This window comes from Corvus kubaryi, unplaced genomic scaffold (assembly GCF_017639235.1).
Source record: "Corvus kubaryi isolate FWS band 111438036 unplaced genomic scaffold, C.kubaryi_AGA036_p1.0 129, whole genome shotgun sequence".
In the NCBI taxonomy this organism is placed as follows: Eukaryota; Metazoa; Chordata; class Aves; order Passeriformes; family Corvidae; genus Corvus; species Corvus kubaryi.
This window is the reverse complement of record NW_024580664.1, coordinates 3186439-3204260: the sequence shown is the minus strand read 5'-3', so window position 1 is coordinate 3204260 and position 17822 is coordinate 3186439. Positions and strand designations below refer to the sequence as shown.

At 39.2% G+C, this 17822-nt stretch overlaps 1 protein-coding gene across 7 annotated transcripts in view; it reads right to left on the bottom strand.

The window, feature by feature from the left end:
* Positions 1–390: 390 nt before the first annotated feature.
* The window catches only part of ANO4 (anoctamin 4), a 178266-nt gene continuing 160834 nt past the window's right edge, over positions 391–17822 (bottom strand). For all 7 annotated transcript variants that reach the window (XM_042026794.1, XM_042026827.1, XM_042026783.1 and 4 more), the window contains 7 exons: positions 17112–17209; positions 14816–14958; positions 13652–13804; positions 11825–11972; positions 9236–9355; positions 6072–6177; positions 391–4027 (listed from right to left, as the gene is read on the bottom strand). In XM_042026794.1, the coding sequence (XP_041882728.1) occupies positions 3836–4027; positions 6072–6177; positions 9236–9355; positions 11825–11972; positions 13652–13804; positions 14816–14958; positions 17112–17209 (960 nt within the window). In that variant the 3' untranslated portion in view covers positions 391–3835. The remainder of the gene's footprint in view (positions 4028–6071; positions 6178–9235; positions 9356–11824; positions 11973–13651; positions 13805–14815; positions 14959–17111; positions 17210–17822) is intronic.

The following is a 17822-nucleotide window of genomic DNA, read 5'->3' as shown; positions in this document are numbered from 1 at the left end:
GAGTCTCTACCATACTCCTGCACCCTGGTCTTTCATCTCTCCCAGCTAAAAGTTCACCTGATAAAGAAATGTGGGATGCTCAAAACTGATTCATTTCATGGGAGCAGGAGCACTCCACAGCGTCCAAAGTACATGCAGCATCTGGCAGGATCACGAGACAAAACAATTAGGAACCTGTTTAAGTAAAAACATTAAAACCCCCTGATGCTAAAACCACAACAGTAACAATATTTGGCTATGTGAATACACAAAAGAACCACAGAGAGAAAATAGTGATAGATTTTGGCTCTTTTTGGTCTGCATTTAAGTTTTGTTTCTATCTGACTGGTCAGTTTGCTTGCTGAACAAATAAGGTAAATAGAAAGAAACTCATGAATGACAAGCAGCAAATATTTTGTATGCATAATTTATTTTTAAAGTTTATTACATCACATTATACAAGCATTAAACATGGCTTTATGTTGATGATTTTTTTTAAAGTGTGAAAACTTGACATTCTTCTCCATAGAATTTTTCTATTTACAAATAAACAATCTCTCTATATACTTTATATATAATATATATATATAATATATATGGTCAATAATGTAACTCCCCTCAGAAAGATTTAAAATAAAAAAGAACTGATTTGTAAACACAGTTTCTGTTGTAGTATTTGGTGGCTTGAATGTAGATGATATTCTATTCCTAGATTTTTCTTTTATCAGAGTATCCAGGTTGTTCATTTACATTTTTTATTCTAAGATCTGTAAAACCAGCATGGGACAGAATGCAAAAAACATAGCAAACAGGCTGAAAACCAGTTCCAATATACAATTTTTTCCTTGGTTTTAAAAATTGGTGTGTAACTGCTCATGAAGTGCATGCTGCTGTCAAGAGTGGCCTATGGAGAACAATTCTACACTGATTGCATGATGATTTCACAGTAAATCTTCTGATGTGTGCTGTCCTGCTTGCTATGTAAAATGTCTGTGCCATGCATTGAGGTTGCACTTTTTTCTCATTCCTGTAAAGGTAGTGCTCTTGTGGAGCTGGAATAAGTAAACAACATACAGGACTGTCACCTCGAGGTTTAAACAAAACCTATCATCACATCAGGAAGAGAATGGCATAAATTAGTTCTCTAGAAACTATTAAAATTCCATTTCTTCTTATTATACTATTATTTGTATTTTATTTTTCTAATAACTAAAAAGGGGGCATCTTTCCTGAGTGTTCTGCTATATAGCTCTGAACGACTCCAGGGAACTCTATTCAGACCAGCAGCAGAGAAACCTCAATGGCTTGACTGGTCAAACTGAAGTGACAGAGATGTACTTAGGGTCTGCTAGGGAAGTCAGAGTCCCTTGCAGCATCATATTCAGCACAAGCTTGGCAAACAGCCAACCTATGGTCTCATTTAGAGCAGAGCAGGACACAACTTCTAGCAATGGATTGTCAGAAAAATTCATCATAATGTAGCTATCTTGAAAACTACCCTCAAAAGCAATTATTGTCTATTGCATTTCTGCTGTGCATTATTTGTTTTGGCACATTTTATTGCAGTGGTTTCCCTGGAGTGGAAGTCAGTTTATATTCTACTGTGTTTCAGTTCAGTTCTCAGAAGTTATTGAGATCTAAATTGACAAAGCTGTATATAACTGCAGGGATTTGCAAAGGTCCATTTTGCTCATATGGGTGACACTGATTTTATGCATGGCTCATGTCTCACTTTACTACTTAGCAAACAGTTCCTAAGCTCTGGTCATCTGTTGGTTTAGGCATTTAACAAAGGGTATCCAAACGGATCCATTTATTCATCAGAATTTGGTCTGAATATAATTTTGCACAGCGATCCTGCCCCAAAATCCCCAGACTGTAGGTGGTGGATGGTAAATACTAACCCATTGGTTATTATCTGGCATGTGTGTATTGGAGGCCATTGCCTAATCCCCATCCCCTATTTACAGAGACAGAAATACTCCTATTTCCCCATTGTCCATGTGGGATGAGTCCACAGCTGCTGTAAGCAGAAGGAAAGATGAACAAGTTCACTTTCCCATTAGTCAGGAATTTACCCCACAACCACTAGCTGTGCTCCCCACTCAGTTTTGCACTGAGCCAACACAGAACAGACTAATCCTGAAATTCCTTCAGTGCTTTTGGTGTCTCATGGGACTTTCAGGCTTAGGCCAGAAGCAGCTGATAAAAGGGAGCTGCTATGTCATTTATCCTCTTCAGGTAGGATGGTGGGTTGCTACTGGAGGAGGTTCCTTGCTTTTTTGTGTAGGCAGGCAGTGGCTGCAGAGAGGAGCATGCTTACATTTTCTTCCATCCTTCTCCTTCCTCATGTCATATTCCCTTTCATTAAAGCTTCTCCCTCTCATGCAAATAGCTTCAGTTCTCCCTTGGAGTGGAAAGATCGAATTTGATAATATTGGTCTTGGTGCAAATGGTCCTGTTGTCATGTGGAGCTTGAGGTATCCACCCACAGGGTCTCACATTGTGTGGTCTGTTCAGAAGAGCCAATTCTACACCTTCTATTAAACTGCTTCCAGAATAACTTTTAAAAACAACTGATGGAAAAGCTTTCACAACACTCAGTATTTTGATTCATGTTGCTCCATCCAACACTTATGACGTCTTCAAAGCTTACAAATGCACTCTTTTGCATTAATAGTCTGGAAATTTTTAATTTCTTAATTAAGAAATTTTTAATTTCTCAGTACTAAGGAATTTGCTAAAGGATGTTGACAGTGGCTTATTTTGCCCAAGTCTAATTTGCAGCCTGTGTAGAATTGCTCTGCAGTCTCTTCTTTTTTCCCTCCACGACTTCATAGATAATGGAATGATGAATAAAGAAAGTGTTACAAGTGTAGATATTCTGGATGACTGTGTTTTATTCTGCTGGCCTTGTTCATCTGTCTTTTTTTTTTGTTTTACTTAGGCAGATAGGTCTTTAAGACACCGTCTGACTTCTCTTACATGTACATCCTAATTCCTGACTAGGCTCAATGTGATCTTGCAACACAAATACATGGGCAGTTCTGGGCAAAATGCCCTAACCTGATTTGATTCCTTCAGACACCACACAGTCCTATAGCTGAAAAGGCACTGTTCAAAACTTTAACATATATTACCACTTTTCACAGTGTCATTTCCAAATAAATGACCCTACAGTTAGATACTTCTGGCCACATTTAGATGCTTGGCTATCTGTCTGCACTTCTGATGCCTACATTTTTCAGCGTTGTTAGACCAGCTGATCGGACTCATGATCATGCATCTCCTCCTAAATAATACTTCAGTATTGTTGAGTAATGGAAATGGTCCACAAACGTGACCTTAACTGGTGGTAAATGCAAACTAACACAGTAGGGTCCACTGTGGAAGAGAGCAACGCTGCCATGCAAGTGCTGCAGGTGGTGGCCACACACACGGACAAACACTGCCACGTTGCCAAGGCGCAGTCACTGCTTATGAAGTAGCAACTTCATGAGAATGAGCCGTGAGATCACCAAGTTCTGTAAAGCACTGGAAGTTGTATAACTAACTGCTTTGAAGTTCAGGGCCTCGAATTTTAGTAGTTAGGGCCTGGGAGCTTCCTGGCAAGAGTGCAGAGACTCAGTATTGGTTTGATGTGCTTATGTTGACATCAGCTCTGGAGAAGACTAAGCCTTGGAAACACCTCTAATTTCAAAAGGCTTATGACAAAACCCACCCTATTAAACGGGGGTGCACATGTGCTAAGTGCACACAACATTACTATTCCTTTCAGTGCACTCTGCTGTAGAAAACCAGGAATTTTTAATAAACGAGTTCTTATCTTCTTTTAAGCAGTTTCTTCCTCACCCTGTCATGGCCACTCATTGTGATAAGATTTTCCATTCTTCTTCCTTTCCTTCCGCTCTTTTTGCAGACGTTCTAGTTCAGCTTCATACATCATTTCCTGAATCAGGTACTTTTCTCTCCTCATTCGATCTCTCAGATCTTTTGGAAGATCTGGAATTAAGTAGGAGATCAGATGCTTTATGCAAAAGACAAGGTGCTGTGGGCACAAAAAATGGAATGAAAAATTTAAAACCTTAGGAAGAAAACAAGTACTTCTCATATGTTCTGAAAACCTTCTCTTTCCAATTTACAGGCAGATGTTGTGTTAAAACCAAACCCATTACTAAATTTTAATAAAACAAACCATGAAGTATTTTCCCCACAAAAATTCCAGCCAAAGTCCGTGGATTATTGGTCAGAAATATGCAGCAGAAATTATGAGCAGGTGGGTTCAAATAAGGCCTCAGAACTGTTCTATGACCTGTGTGTTGAAAGCCCTGAGGTCATGATTTGCTGTAAGCTTGTTCAGACAGGGGCTGGTATTAGTACGGGTATTACTTCCTGCTCTGCAGGAAGAGGAGGATCAAATGATGTAACACTTTCCTGTTGCCATAAATGCTTGCATCAGTATTAGAAGTAATGTATCTATACAAAAGTAGTAATGTATCTGCACAAAACAAAACCTAAACCTTTTTTCTTACACTGGGTCTCTTATCCAAAGACATATTCCTATTTAGCAAACATGACAATTACGTACAAGTTAACTGATCCTTTGTCCCTCCTATTCTAGGCATGACACAGCAAAGCTTGACTTTGATGCAGGAGGATTGCTTGAGTGTCCTTTTCTGCTTGATCAAAAATGCTGCTTGGAGATTTACTCATTTCCCTTGAGAGGAGGAGCAGACAAACAGAAAAATCCTCCATCTCAGAAAGGACACACGTTCTAGATTGGAGAAATAAGGGTATTTCTTCTTCTCCAAGCAGAACCCTTCTTTTGAAAGCCACTGAAAAGAGAATGTAAGATGTTTTCCCATGTATTCTTCCCTCATGAGAAAGAAACCCACAATACTCTAAATGTTGGGGTTTTTTGCCAAACCTAAAAAGAGAAAAAAAAGCTTCTTCTGTCAGTTTAGCCTGGACAAATAATTTCTTCTGCAGTGATAGGAAATACTTTTGTTTGTTTTCAAAGAAGGTTAAGTTATCTAAAATAACCCACACTCAGAATGCCAAAAAGGGGTATGAGCCTAGGCAGTTACCAAATTTATGAAAAAACCTACCTTGAGTCCACTGTCTCTCAGTGCAATCTTTATTGTAAGCACTATAGCAATCACAATACACCCACTGTTGTTTTCCAAGAAGAGGTCATGGTTTCTGCTGCAATTACCTTTTTGATTTCATAGATCTAGTTAAGGAAACAGCTTTCCTTAAACAGAGTGGCTTATGTTGAGGGAAGCAGATATGAACCAGCCTATGGCTTTGGTTGAGGTAAAGCAAAGTCAAATCTGATGTGTCGGTTACAGGCAGACACAAAAAGTTATTCCACAGTTGGTCACAAATTTGGCTGGACACTGAGACTTGAACAGGGCTGATTTTTCTTCCCTCACTTCTCTTTGCACCTACACTGTGCTGCTTTATGTCAAGTGTGTATCAAGAGGCCAGACTCTCTTCAGTCTTTAAAATTCTTAGGCTGACCTGCCAAGACCATTCTTCTAGTCCTTTTTGGAGATGCATACCCTGACTTTCAGTACTGACAGTTCATGAAACTAGAAGAGATTAAGCCCAGCAAGCCTCTATCAAATCAATCTTTCTTTCTTTCTTTCTTGGCATTAAAAAAAAAAAAAAAACAAAAAAAAACCAAGGACAAAATCTAGATGTGTAAATACTATAACTTTAACTATCATTGTTTTTCAGTTGCTCAGATTCAGTATTTTCTTCTCATGTTCCTTCACCTCTATCCTCATGCACCAGTCAGCATATGGCTTCCCAATCTAGACAAGTTCCTCATAAAGTAACTAAAAGCTTCATCTATTTCCCCCTCTTTGCAAGTCACTGCTATAGTTTTCAGTCTTATATTCCCTTTTCTATGAGAACCTACATACTGTTCAGAAAACAAATCTGAGAAAACAAAGCACAATATAAGTTGAAGAAACCAAGACAAAAACCACCTCAACTGCTGCCATCATAGATCAGCCCAATGCAAAGCTTTGGAGGGAAATTTGTTTTCTTTTTGGTTTTGTTCTACCACCTGAATGGTCACTGACCTCAAATACAATAATGAAAGCCAAGCGCGCTGCTAAGACGTGCCAGAACTGCAGCGTGTAACCGTAGGGCACTGGGGAGTGAGGAGGGTCTCGGTAGTCCCTGTACCTGAAAGACAAGCATGGTATGGTAGTTAGCAAGCTCCTGCACTGCTGCCTGGGGGAAGGAAAAGCCAAAACCCACCTTCTCTTGATCATTGCATTTTCTGCACCAAAAATGAGCTCCGTTCAGACTGCACAGGTTACCATAACTCTGCTTGCTTCTAAGGCTGGGCCTATGCTAACGTTTGATTTCAGGTCAAGTGTATGCTTTTGGAGCAAGTGTCCTGATCACCTCCACTTACCATGCTTTTCTTCATCCAAATGGACTTACTTTCAGCTGAAACCTACCAGTAAGACGCGTATCAGGAGTGCTCTAGCTGGTAATGGATATTAGGTACAAAGGACCCAAAGCAGTGTCTGTATGAAGCAAAACTGCTGAAGCAAATACACAGGTTGGTGGGTGCTTTGACCCTGCAGCATCTCCCTTGGCAACACGACATGTGCCTTTCAGGCATCTCCTCAGAACCTGGAGAAGGGTGGGATGCTTTGCTCTTTTAAGGGACATTTTATTCCCACTACAAGGACATTTTAAACCCACAAATGTCCCCAGTCTTGTCAGCCTGATAAGTCTCCCAAAATCCATATAAAACTGCTTCGTGGACACCATCTGGCCCTTGATAAATTAGTTGGCCATCCCTCGTGTAAAGCATCACTCATCCTGACTTGAGCACAGCCAGCACTGCACCTCTTGGTATATCAACAGGGTGAGGACCGTGTAAGAAAGGGATCTGGTGTCTTCTCTCCCAGAGTGTTTCATGGAAGACTTTAGATCTCCATAATTTACCTGCAGATATCTGTTGGGAAAGCTGGATCCAGGAATGCTCCAAAATTATATTTACAAACCATGAATCTGTTTAAGTCACACATTCTGGAGTCCATTTTTACTAGCAGTGTGTTAATTCTAAAATAGTACTGTGGAAACTTAATTTAGAAGTAGTGTAAAAATTGTTTGCTTCTTAATCTGTTTCCTAGATGGGACAGAAAACCCATTGTAAAAAAATATTGAAAATACCACAGTAAATAATACACTTAAGGTTGATCACTAAGTTAGTTTTAAGAAACTAATGAAAATGTAGATGAATAAAAGAAATAAACAGTTCTTTCATCTCAATGATAATCTGTAGTTCTCTATTTCTCCATGAAGCTTCACCTTCTTAGATTTCAGAGGGCGCTATACAAACAGAAAGAAACTGTCTTGACAACTTAGCATCAAATCTCTCAGAAAGTGCAGTATTTCTAGAGCAAGATCTTAAAACTGAGATACCTTTCCTTGTGCAAGCAGCATTCTGACTTCATAGTTTAGGATGCTTTACAATATCCTAAGCATCCTGAGAACAGAAGTCCCTGGACCAAGTCCCAGTAGAGTATATATCTTCTTTTTTACTTGCTAGGAATCCAATGTCACACATGAAAAAACAGGGAAACCTTTTATAAACAACCAGAATAGCACAGCACTATCTGTGTTCCAGGCAACCAGAAGTTAACTGGGGGTTTTTTTTCAGACAAACTGCCTTCCTGGAAAAATGCCTACACTATTACACAGTAGAACATAATATTTCCTTACCTCCCTATCAATATCTGCCTTGAAGTGCAATTAAAATGACTGATGTTTTAGCAGAATGCAGGTGGGTAAGTAGCTGATAAACTCAGCTAAAGAAAGATGTTAATTTTCTTTCAAGGGTAGATATACATAACAATTCAGTGTCTCCCAAAAGAGCAGATTTATCTTTTGGAGATTTATCACACCAATTTGAATAGTGTTCTGTTTATGGGATATTGAGCAGACAATTTTTTTTTTTTGTTTATTGTGGGATTTCCGTCATCAGATTAAAGGAGCAGCTACTTCATGCTAGAAGTTGAGGAAGAAAGGAATTAGAGGTGGGGAAGAGAATGGTCAGAATGACAAAAAATTATTAAATAATGCTATAGCAAACAATGTGGAATGGAATATTCTCACTGTGGTTCTGCTCCACAGGTGAATTCAACATTGGAGTACTCTTTCTGCTAAAGAAGTTGCAATAGTCTTAAATATCAGTTAGTTAAATGAAAGCATTAATGCCATCCCATCCCCCCATTTATTATGCTATACCACTCAAAATTCTTCTTATTCATAAAAAGTCACAGTATTGCAAGTATCACTGACTTTTATTGTATCACTGACTTTTGCTGTATCACAGACCTTTGTGCTATCACAGAGTATCTTTTGTTCTTTAGGCACTCGTAAAAGAATATTTTCATCACAGTGAAAAATACTGGCACTAAGCATATCTGCTAAAGGACTACCAAGACTCATGCTTGTAATGTAATATTGCAATTAAAAAAATGGTAGCTGTATTTGTTTTGTATTTTTGTTTGGGACACCACTTAAGACCTTTATGTAGATCCTTGAGGTTTTTGGCCATTAAAATCACTCAGGTGCAAATCTGCCATTACAAACGTTTCTCAGACTGCTATTTCTCCAATCTATTGCTGAGGACAAAAACATGCAGATAAGTAACTGCTCATCTTTCTTTGATTCAAGCCACAGGTATATGATTATTGCTAATAATTACACCTGTAAGCAATGACATCACCATATTAACAATTCAACAATTAGGAAATGCTGAATTTGAGGTTTCGTAAAGATAGCTTATGACAGAGCCTGTTTATGTCTGTCACACCTGTGAAATAACTCAGTGTGGCTGCTCCTACGCAACCTTCACTTCCCTGTGCATGTCCTATGATATAATCTCATCACAGTTGGATCTCACTGGTACCCAAGTAATCAGGCACCTATTATTGGCCCTTTGATACCATATTTATCCACGATGATTGTGTCTGAGTCAAGCTGTGACACCATAAAAATCCTGCATTAGGAACACGTTCCAGATACCAACTTCTCTTTTATCTGAGGAAGGAATCATGCAGGTAACAGCCAAGCAGTACCAAGAAGAGCATGACCCTGAACAGCACAGTTAAAACTTTCAATTTTTAAGTTCTAAAAATTAGTTTCAACTCCAGATTTATTATGATGTTTCTCCATTTCATTGTCTTGAAGCAGAGAAGTATGTTGGTCAGAAACTTACCTGCAGTATTTTAATGGTGAACCAGAGAATTCACTTCCATTTGATGTTGGCTCAGAACGGTTTTCAAAGTCAGACACCAGAAATACTGATAAACTGGCATTAACGTAGCCAACCATACACCTAGAGAGGACAAAATGCTGCCATCAGGACACAGCAAGGTTTTTCCATTAACTGTTGTAGCCAGGAGGATGTCCTTTGGGTTTCATAAGATCCAAAGTACAATTTTGATGCTTATTAATATTTGAAAGGGATGTTGAGGCAATATAAAAGAAATGCTAAAGTAGGTCAGATGAACAATAAAAGTGAAGAAATGATAGATTTCTATGGGAGAAGGAATGATGAAGATTGGGACTGGTTACTTTTGAAAAGTCACCTAAATGGTGACACAATAGGGGCAGAGAAAATAATGAGGAGTGTTAGGAAGATAATCAAAATATTCCCACTGTTACACTCATGGTACTAGCACAAAGGGAGGCTACATCAGATGGAAAGATATGTACTTAAAAGAGCTTTTCAGAAAATGTCCAGTTAATCAGAGGAACTCCATACTGGAAGATCCCAGGGTGACCGAGCACTGTGAAGGCCAGGCAAAATTTAGAGAAGACTGAGTAGGAGAAGTTGTGCCCCCTGGCAAAGGGCTGTGGGCATCAGTAGAAGGTTCAAGTTTGGTGTTAGTAAAGCTGAGGAGAGATATGGCCAAAATGTGTTGTGCTGTTCATGCTGCACTGCCCGAGCACAGGTAAGTGTAGGCACACTACTCAGCTTGGTGCAGAGTATAATGCACTGTAAGGGCTGGGGGATTTTTGTTTTGGTTTGGGTTTTTCTAAATATGGACTTTACAGTCTTTGAGAAATTATACAAACACCATCTGGCTTTGTCTCCATACTGATTGGATTTGGAACTTAATTTAATTCCAGTATTTTTCTGGTATCACTCTGTGTCATATGGATCTAATACCTACAGATGTCTTCTGAAAGAAAAGAGTACCTCTCTCTTTTAAGCTATTCAGTAACAGATGGTCTTCACTCCTTAATTTGAGAAATTTCACTATTCCTGTGGATTTTTGAATACCTTCCTGCTTTTGTAACAGTACTTACTAATAACATTATTCAGAATGCTGACATAAACAGTTTTAATACAAGGTTCCTTCAAATACAAGTAATTCCTTTTAGCACAAGTAATCCTTCAGAGGATTACTACCTGATGGTTTCATCTAGAAATTCACTCAAAAAAGCAGCAGAAGTGTGAAAACATTGTACAAGAGGTTTGTGAAAAGAACATAAGAGCTTTCTCTGTGAGCCAAACTACCTCCCCTACGCAGAACTAGTTTCAAAGCCACTGAGTCATATTTGAGTCTTAAGAGAAATATTTCTAAAGGTGTTGTTTTTTCATGCACAGTGGCCCTGAGAAAATCCCTCCTTATGCTTTCCTTAGCAAGGAGAGTTGCTTGCAGTGTCGCAATATCCTGCAGATCTTTCTAATGGCACGAGCAAAGGCACATGCTCAGGAACAACTGGAACCAGACCACTTTACCCCTGAAGGGATTTTAACTCTTCCTGAAAGTAAACAGAGTATCTTCCCTAGCCCCAGCTAAAATGCCCAACCCCTTGCAGGACAGCAAGTTAGCAGATCTGCAAATCAGGAGCTGCTGCAGCAGATACCCTTCTTCCGTCAGTATGATTAAATGTATTGATAATCTAAATATGTCAAAAAAGCAGCAACAGATGAACTCACTTTCTGCAGCATGGAGTAAAAAAACCAATCTGCCATATGCCCAATAGCAGAATGTAAGCTCTCTGTCACTGTCTACTGTTTAGCCTGGGTTTCTTTGAACAGCAGGGTTCCTTGCTAATGGCACTGCTAGAGTGTTTGCAAACTGTGTCTGTGTTTGGTTGGATTCAGTGACCTTCCCACAGTCCAACAGCCTAGATTTCACCAGTGGCCATGCAGCAACTACCTCATACTTGCTGGTAGTGTGCACAGGCTAATATAAACTTAGTATTTAGCAACACTGAAAGAAAATCCACTTAGGCAGCAGGGATTTAGATCACAAATATCTCCTGGAAGATTTAATCTAAGAACTCTAGTTTAAGAAGAAAAACAAATTACTTTTCTCTGTAAGTATATCTTGATGTATTAGTTGGAAATTGCTTCCTCTTGATAGACACTACTTTTTTGAGTAATACATGCTGAATATTACATCAGGAAAAAACCCTAGGGTACAAGTTTAAAATGCTCAACAAATTCTTTACTGGTTAGTATCAGCATTGCTTCAGAAAGAAAAGAGGATTATATCCATGTAGTACCAGCTGGTAAGTACAGCTTGGGCAGCATCCTGTCACACACACTAAATCTCTGAAATAGCTCTGCCATGTTTGCCTTGAATTAACGTCATGAATCACAGTCACTCAGCAACCCATTCTGTGAACGTGCAGAGCATCAGTACCTGTGGCTGGTATCTGTTACCTAAACACAAACAATACATTTGGGTTAGTGGAATCAAAACATACACAGACAGTAATACTGCTTCTATTTCAAGTAGTAAGTCAACATGTTTCCCCCTCCTCCCCCCCCCAAGAAAAAGCTTACTTTTGTCCAGCTTCTCCTTGGCCAGCACAAGGTCCATATTTGTAAGCATAAACAAGGCGAGGGATGAAATCCGATGTCACTGCTATAACAAACGCATTTGTGATAACGGAAAGAATTCCAATGCCTTCCAGGATGCCGTACCAGATGCCTGTTCAACAAGGAGAGTATGTTTGCCCCAGAAAAAACAAGAACCAAAGTGCCTGAAATACTGCATGATCTGAAGTAGTTGTCCCCACTGCACAAGGTGGTTTTATGTAGTTTTTATCCGAGAGTCACTGAGTGAAAATAAATTTTCTTATTGAACAGGGTGACTTTAGTGGACCAGACATATTCCCACAGTGGAAATTTTTTTTATCCTGTAAATAATATTAAGGAAGCTGCAAAAATGCTCACAGAGGCCTTAGTTCACCAAGACACACGACCATTTGGGCAGTTTTAAGAAATGCTGTAAGCTTCCCTGCTTATGATGATGGCTTTCCAGCCTTCAAGGAGGGTCTGCCAGGGTAGCCATGAATACATGCAATCCATCATCTGCTGGTCACAGGGGCCTTGTGTAGACCTCATGCACAGCTGGTCAGAGTGTTCCTATCAGCATCCAAATCTTCATGGCACACTAATGCTACACAATGGCAGGCAGTCTGGGCTTCACCTGGGTATATTTGGCCCATCCTCAACTGCCTGACAGATCTTGTGGTACAGGCACACAGCAGCTCTGGTCATGAGGACCATCACTGTCAACCACACTAAAGGAAGGTTAGACATACCAATTGATTTAATGAAGCATCGAACTGTCCTGACTGAAAACTTTGCCGAATAAGGGGCAAATGCAATTGATTTTGAGAAATCACACCTGAATCGACAGGAAAAAAAGTATTTTTCTGTGCTTCTATTAATTCATTAGATAACTGGTTTCTTTAGAAATTATGTGTGCAGTGTATGCCATGTACTGGCTATTGTCCAGACTTGTGCCAAAACCCACAGATTCACACTGTTAACATTCAAAGCTTTAATCAGACACAGACTTTAGGTACAAGGTAGAATGTTCTAAGAGTACAAAGCCTGAGCTTCTGCTATTTCTTGGTGTGGGCTACTTATTTTTGCAATGGAGACAGTTAGTGAGGTTTCCTATTTACCCCTCTGAAAACACCAGGGATTCAGCATTGGACAGATAACTTTGTTTTAAAGTTCTTCCTAAAGGTGTTCTGCTTTTGCATACTGCAAGGACAGAAGAGATTTGTAGTCAAAATAGTTCAAAGAACCCTTGCAATAGTGTGTGGCTGGATGACCTCAGAGTTGTGTGAACCTTGTGTTTAGCAATGCAGGTGTGACTCGCTGAGAGCGAGTTGTCTGCTGGGATCCAGACCCACCCTGTCTGACCCACCAGGGACCCAGTGAGCACGAGTCACAGGGGAGCTTGTTTTGGCCAGGTAAATATAGAACATACAGGTCCCTTACAGGATGGTGGCCCCTTGAACTTGACTTTCATGTTCCATCTGGTCTGTCTGGTTATTATATTCCAGTTGGGCAGCAGCATGTGTTCACACAGGGTGTCTGCCACAACAAAACACCTGCAGACAACACTGATCACTTTACACCTTGGCTTTTAAGTCCCCCAGAAAATCTTTAAGAGACATTTCCCAATATAGACTATTAATTGCATAAGTAGATTGGCATCAGATACTTGAAGTTGTTTTGAACAATCAAGGGGTGTATTATTAATTGGGAAGATGACTGAAAATGCCTTAAAATGTGCTCTTACTTGAAGTGGTCAAAACTTTGACTTACAAATAACACATACATATAACAAACACCGTACAAAGAGCTCACCTATATCTTTGGCTCTTGAAGCTAAAGGTCTTCTCCATTGAGTAACAAATTTGTAAGCATCAAGCCGAATTTCAATAATATTGTTTAGTAAGGCCAGAAGTGGTGCCAGCGGAAAAGCTGCCACAAAAATGGTTGTGAACCCAAACTGAAGAACTAGGAAAAAGAAGGAAATATCACAGTATAATTGTTAGGATCTAATCCCAAGGTCTAAGATTCCAAACAGTGTATGCAAATAAAAATTATGTAATTATGCAAACACTTCTTATTATGTCACACTATATAGTGGTCTATTGTGGCAGTTGTACAGCAAGTCCTTGCTGAAAGTTCAGAAGGAAGGATGAAAAGAACAAATGCACATCTGACCCTGGAATGAACAGCACCATCTAAATTTTGTAGTTTGGAGTGAAGTTCAGAGGTGGACAAACTGGGCTTTTAGACAGGAACATTTTTACACCAGCATCAACTACGATCTCTCAATACTTGCAAAGATTAGGAATGAATACATTCCTTTTAACAGTTCAGATGGGAAGCATTTTAAAACTTTGTTTAAGTTTCTAGAGGCAGGTTTTCATCTTGCCAGATTTCCCATTAATTTGAAAAGAATTGTGTGAGGGAGAAAAAGAAAAAACCAATCGTAACATACGCAGTTCAGTCACACAGGGCAAAAGGTCATGTTTCTTTAATATTTTTTGGAGCAGTTTTCCTCCTCTCCCCTCTGGATAGAGCAGTGCCTTTTGGGAGTAGATTACTTTGTAAATGTGAGGTAGTAAATGAGGGAGGATTTTAAACATAAACAAGCATACAGGTCTGTACCATACTCTTAAAAGTAAAAGCACAAGGCAATTTTCTTTAGAAAAAACAGCAGAGTTCTTCAGAAATGTATGCAGATAAAGAACTGGGCTCTGGTTTGGCAAACCAAATCCAGTTTGGAAACTGTTTCATACATGGGAGGTTAGCAAACCATCAGCAGTGTGCTTAACTACATTGGTTTGGTTCTTAAAAACTTACTCCCATTCCTCACCTGACCTGTGAGAAAAAAAAACCTTTTTGCAGTCTCCTTAGCTTCACACAGTGATAATTAAAAGAATATGCCAGCCCACATCAACAAAAAAGCAACAACATTAGAATCTAGTGAAAGAGAGATAACAAAGATTAGAGCCATACTCATTTCTAGGTATTCATCAAAGAGTCCATAAGCATTCATAGGCTGCAGATTATAGTCCTTTTCCCACTGTGGGAAGCTTGTTTTTCCCTGTGTGCCATACTCTTGCCGTAGTTTTCTCCTGGTCCACCAGTTTTGAATAAGCCTACATTTTAAATTAAATTAAAGAAACAAGGTAAAGAATATTAACGGCTAGTTATCACAAAATTGGAAGAGGTTAAGTGGGCACAACATATCTTGCAAAATTAATTTCCCAATGTACAGGAAAATAGAGCACTAGTAATACATGTGGCTGATGACACCACATAATAGATATGAAAACAGATACAGCTGATGAGCTGTAATCCCAGCCTAGATGTTGTTAAAATGGTAAAAGGATTTTGACATCTTTTTGTTATTTATTTACTTCTTTTTCTCTGCACAGAACGGCAAATCACTTCAGGGTCTGTTTATATGACAGAATGCAATGCTGTTTAGAGATAGCTGAGCTCAGTAAATAAGAGTGCTAATGCTGCTTGATCCTTTCCTGTGTGTGACCTGGCATCTCTGCATGGCTCTACAGTCTGCATGCTAACAGTCTCTGGGCAATCCTGGAAGGGAAAAGGCAACCCTGAATGATGTCTGCAGCCAAGCATTCAGATAAGCAAGAGGCAGAAAGAAGTGTCTGAACTACTGACAGCACACAGTGGCTGAGAGATGGATGGCTGACATATGAGCTACCTCCATCTCAAGAAATGGGGGAGCTGTACTGGACATCAGGGGGAAGATGCTGTTCGCAAAGAAATGCATGTGTAAGACCACTGTGAGAGGCACTGAGCCAAAAGAGAAATGAATTCTCACATCTGAAATAAACACTGTTTCCAGGAGTTGAAGTGGTTTGGCCAACAAAGGACACTAGTTAAGAGTTAGTATAGAGAGCAAAAAAACTCCAAACCACAGTGACGGAGATTTTCTCTGAAGTTGTGGTTGGCCACTTTGTCTCAGTAAGATAGAACATGATAGATCTCCCAAATAATTAAGTCCTTTTCCTGACAATGCTTCACTTTTTGCTTTTGCAGTGGCCTGGTCTGGTCTGTGAATGGTAAAGAGTGCAAAGTGACTGCAAATAGTCACTGGATTTGGGTAAGGGCAGCATTTCAGGGCTAGAAGGTGGACTGCAGGGTCTGGAGAACAAGAACATCTCTCATCAGAATAAGCTGAAGCCTTTCACAATGTTGTGACTGTGTCTTTTATGTTGTGATTTTCCTTGTGACTCTGAAGTGAAGATTCACTTCACCGGAACCAGTTTATTCCTATTAAATCACTTGCTCTTAAAAAAATCTCCTATCTCTATCAGTCACCTTTTATTTCTCTTCTGTGCTCCTTGTTAAGTTTCAAAATCTATATTAATAGAAAGCAGAGAGTTCTAATGAAAACTGACAAAAGAGATAGGCAATGGAAAGAGAAGGATCAATACTGCTGCTACTGTTCCCTCCTGCCTGTCCCAACTAATTCCTGCAGCCCTAACAGCTGCAAAATACTGGCAAGGAGTGCTAGGCCCAGGAAAGATGGAGAAATAGCAAATCCCTCTGAACTTTGCTAGGGCAAACTTTCTGACAATGTCAGCTCTCTCTTAGATTTTCACACTTGCTAATTTCCCTTGATGACCAGCAACACTGTCTCTGGCATCAACTACGTTAATCATATTAAACCTATATTAATCGTGTTAAACATGCTCATTAAATACTAATCAATAAGGAATGAACCAATAGAAAATGAATAATTGCCAAGCTTTTAGCTAGGGCACAGCTCCATGTTACCTTGAAGATCACAAGGGAACATGTCTACGTACCAGTCAGTACATTTTTCTAGCTCTCAGAGTGCATATGCCAGCAGTGCATTTTTTCCAGCTCGTACCTGCTCTTTCAGGCATCTTTTATCACCCAACAAGTAATTAAATTAGAAATTACTGGCATAGCTAAGAAAGGATACATATAATATTTTTCATGTAATCAATACAGTGGTCACACAGTTATTTTTAAGGAGTTTTAGAACACAGAATACAATTTAACAAAATCAAGTACTTCCCGTGTATTACTTATTTGTTAATATTTATATCACATATTTATTTCACTTTTGCACACCATGTCCAATGTGGAAAAAAGCCCTGAGCACCATCTGCATATTTGGAGCTCTGTATCATGGGGGGGATTTTCTATTGCAGTGAATACTGCATCTTGCTTTTATTAACGGGCCATAAGGAAAGCATAAACTTAGTATTCTATAACCTACAGAAACACACGTATTATATTTACTTACGGATATCCCAATTCCATGAAATTATTCCATGTCTGCTTTAACACCATTATAATACCCATTTGCATACAAAGATCAATAAGGCATCCACTAGGGTGGCACTACAGGAAAAGAAAAAAGAAACAAAATATTAAACAGAAATTATACTGAGTTTTAAAGCATTTCTTAAAGGCTATAAATGATACTGGATCATTTACTAAAAGGAAATTAAATGCATTCTCCTTATTTTTTTAAGAAATATAAACTCATGGGAACAGATGACGCTGTATCATTCTGTCAGCATTTTAAACATTTTAAACCTACCACCTAATTCTCTGCAGAGGTCAGAGTCAGCTGAAACCAGTGCAGTTTTCACATCAGTGCTTCTAATGTTCTGTGCAACAGTGGGCAGGGTGGAGGCAAAGGCCACCAAGTTTCTCCATTGATTTCAATAGTTTTTGGGGAGGGTGACTGTGCATCAAGTCAAAGAATGAAGAGAAAATTCCTCTTGGCTGCACAGGCAAACAGTTTATGCCTAAAGGATAGACCTAGAACTGTTAATTGAGTAGTGTTTAACATCTGTGACTGAATAAACCATGAAAATCTATTATTTTCTTGAAGAACTAAAAATCTCTAACTGCTGAGCAACAATTCTTAGTGTTTCTTGCTGAGTGCTTGCTTGCTTTAGCAGTGGCCCCAGACCTTGAAGTTGTGGTGCTGCTTTTGGGAGAGATG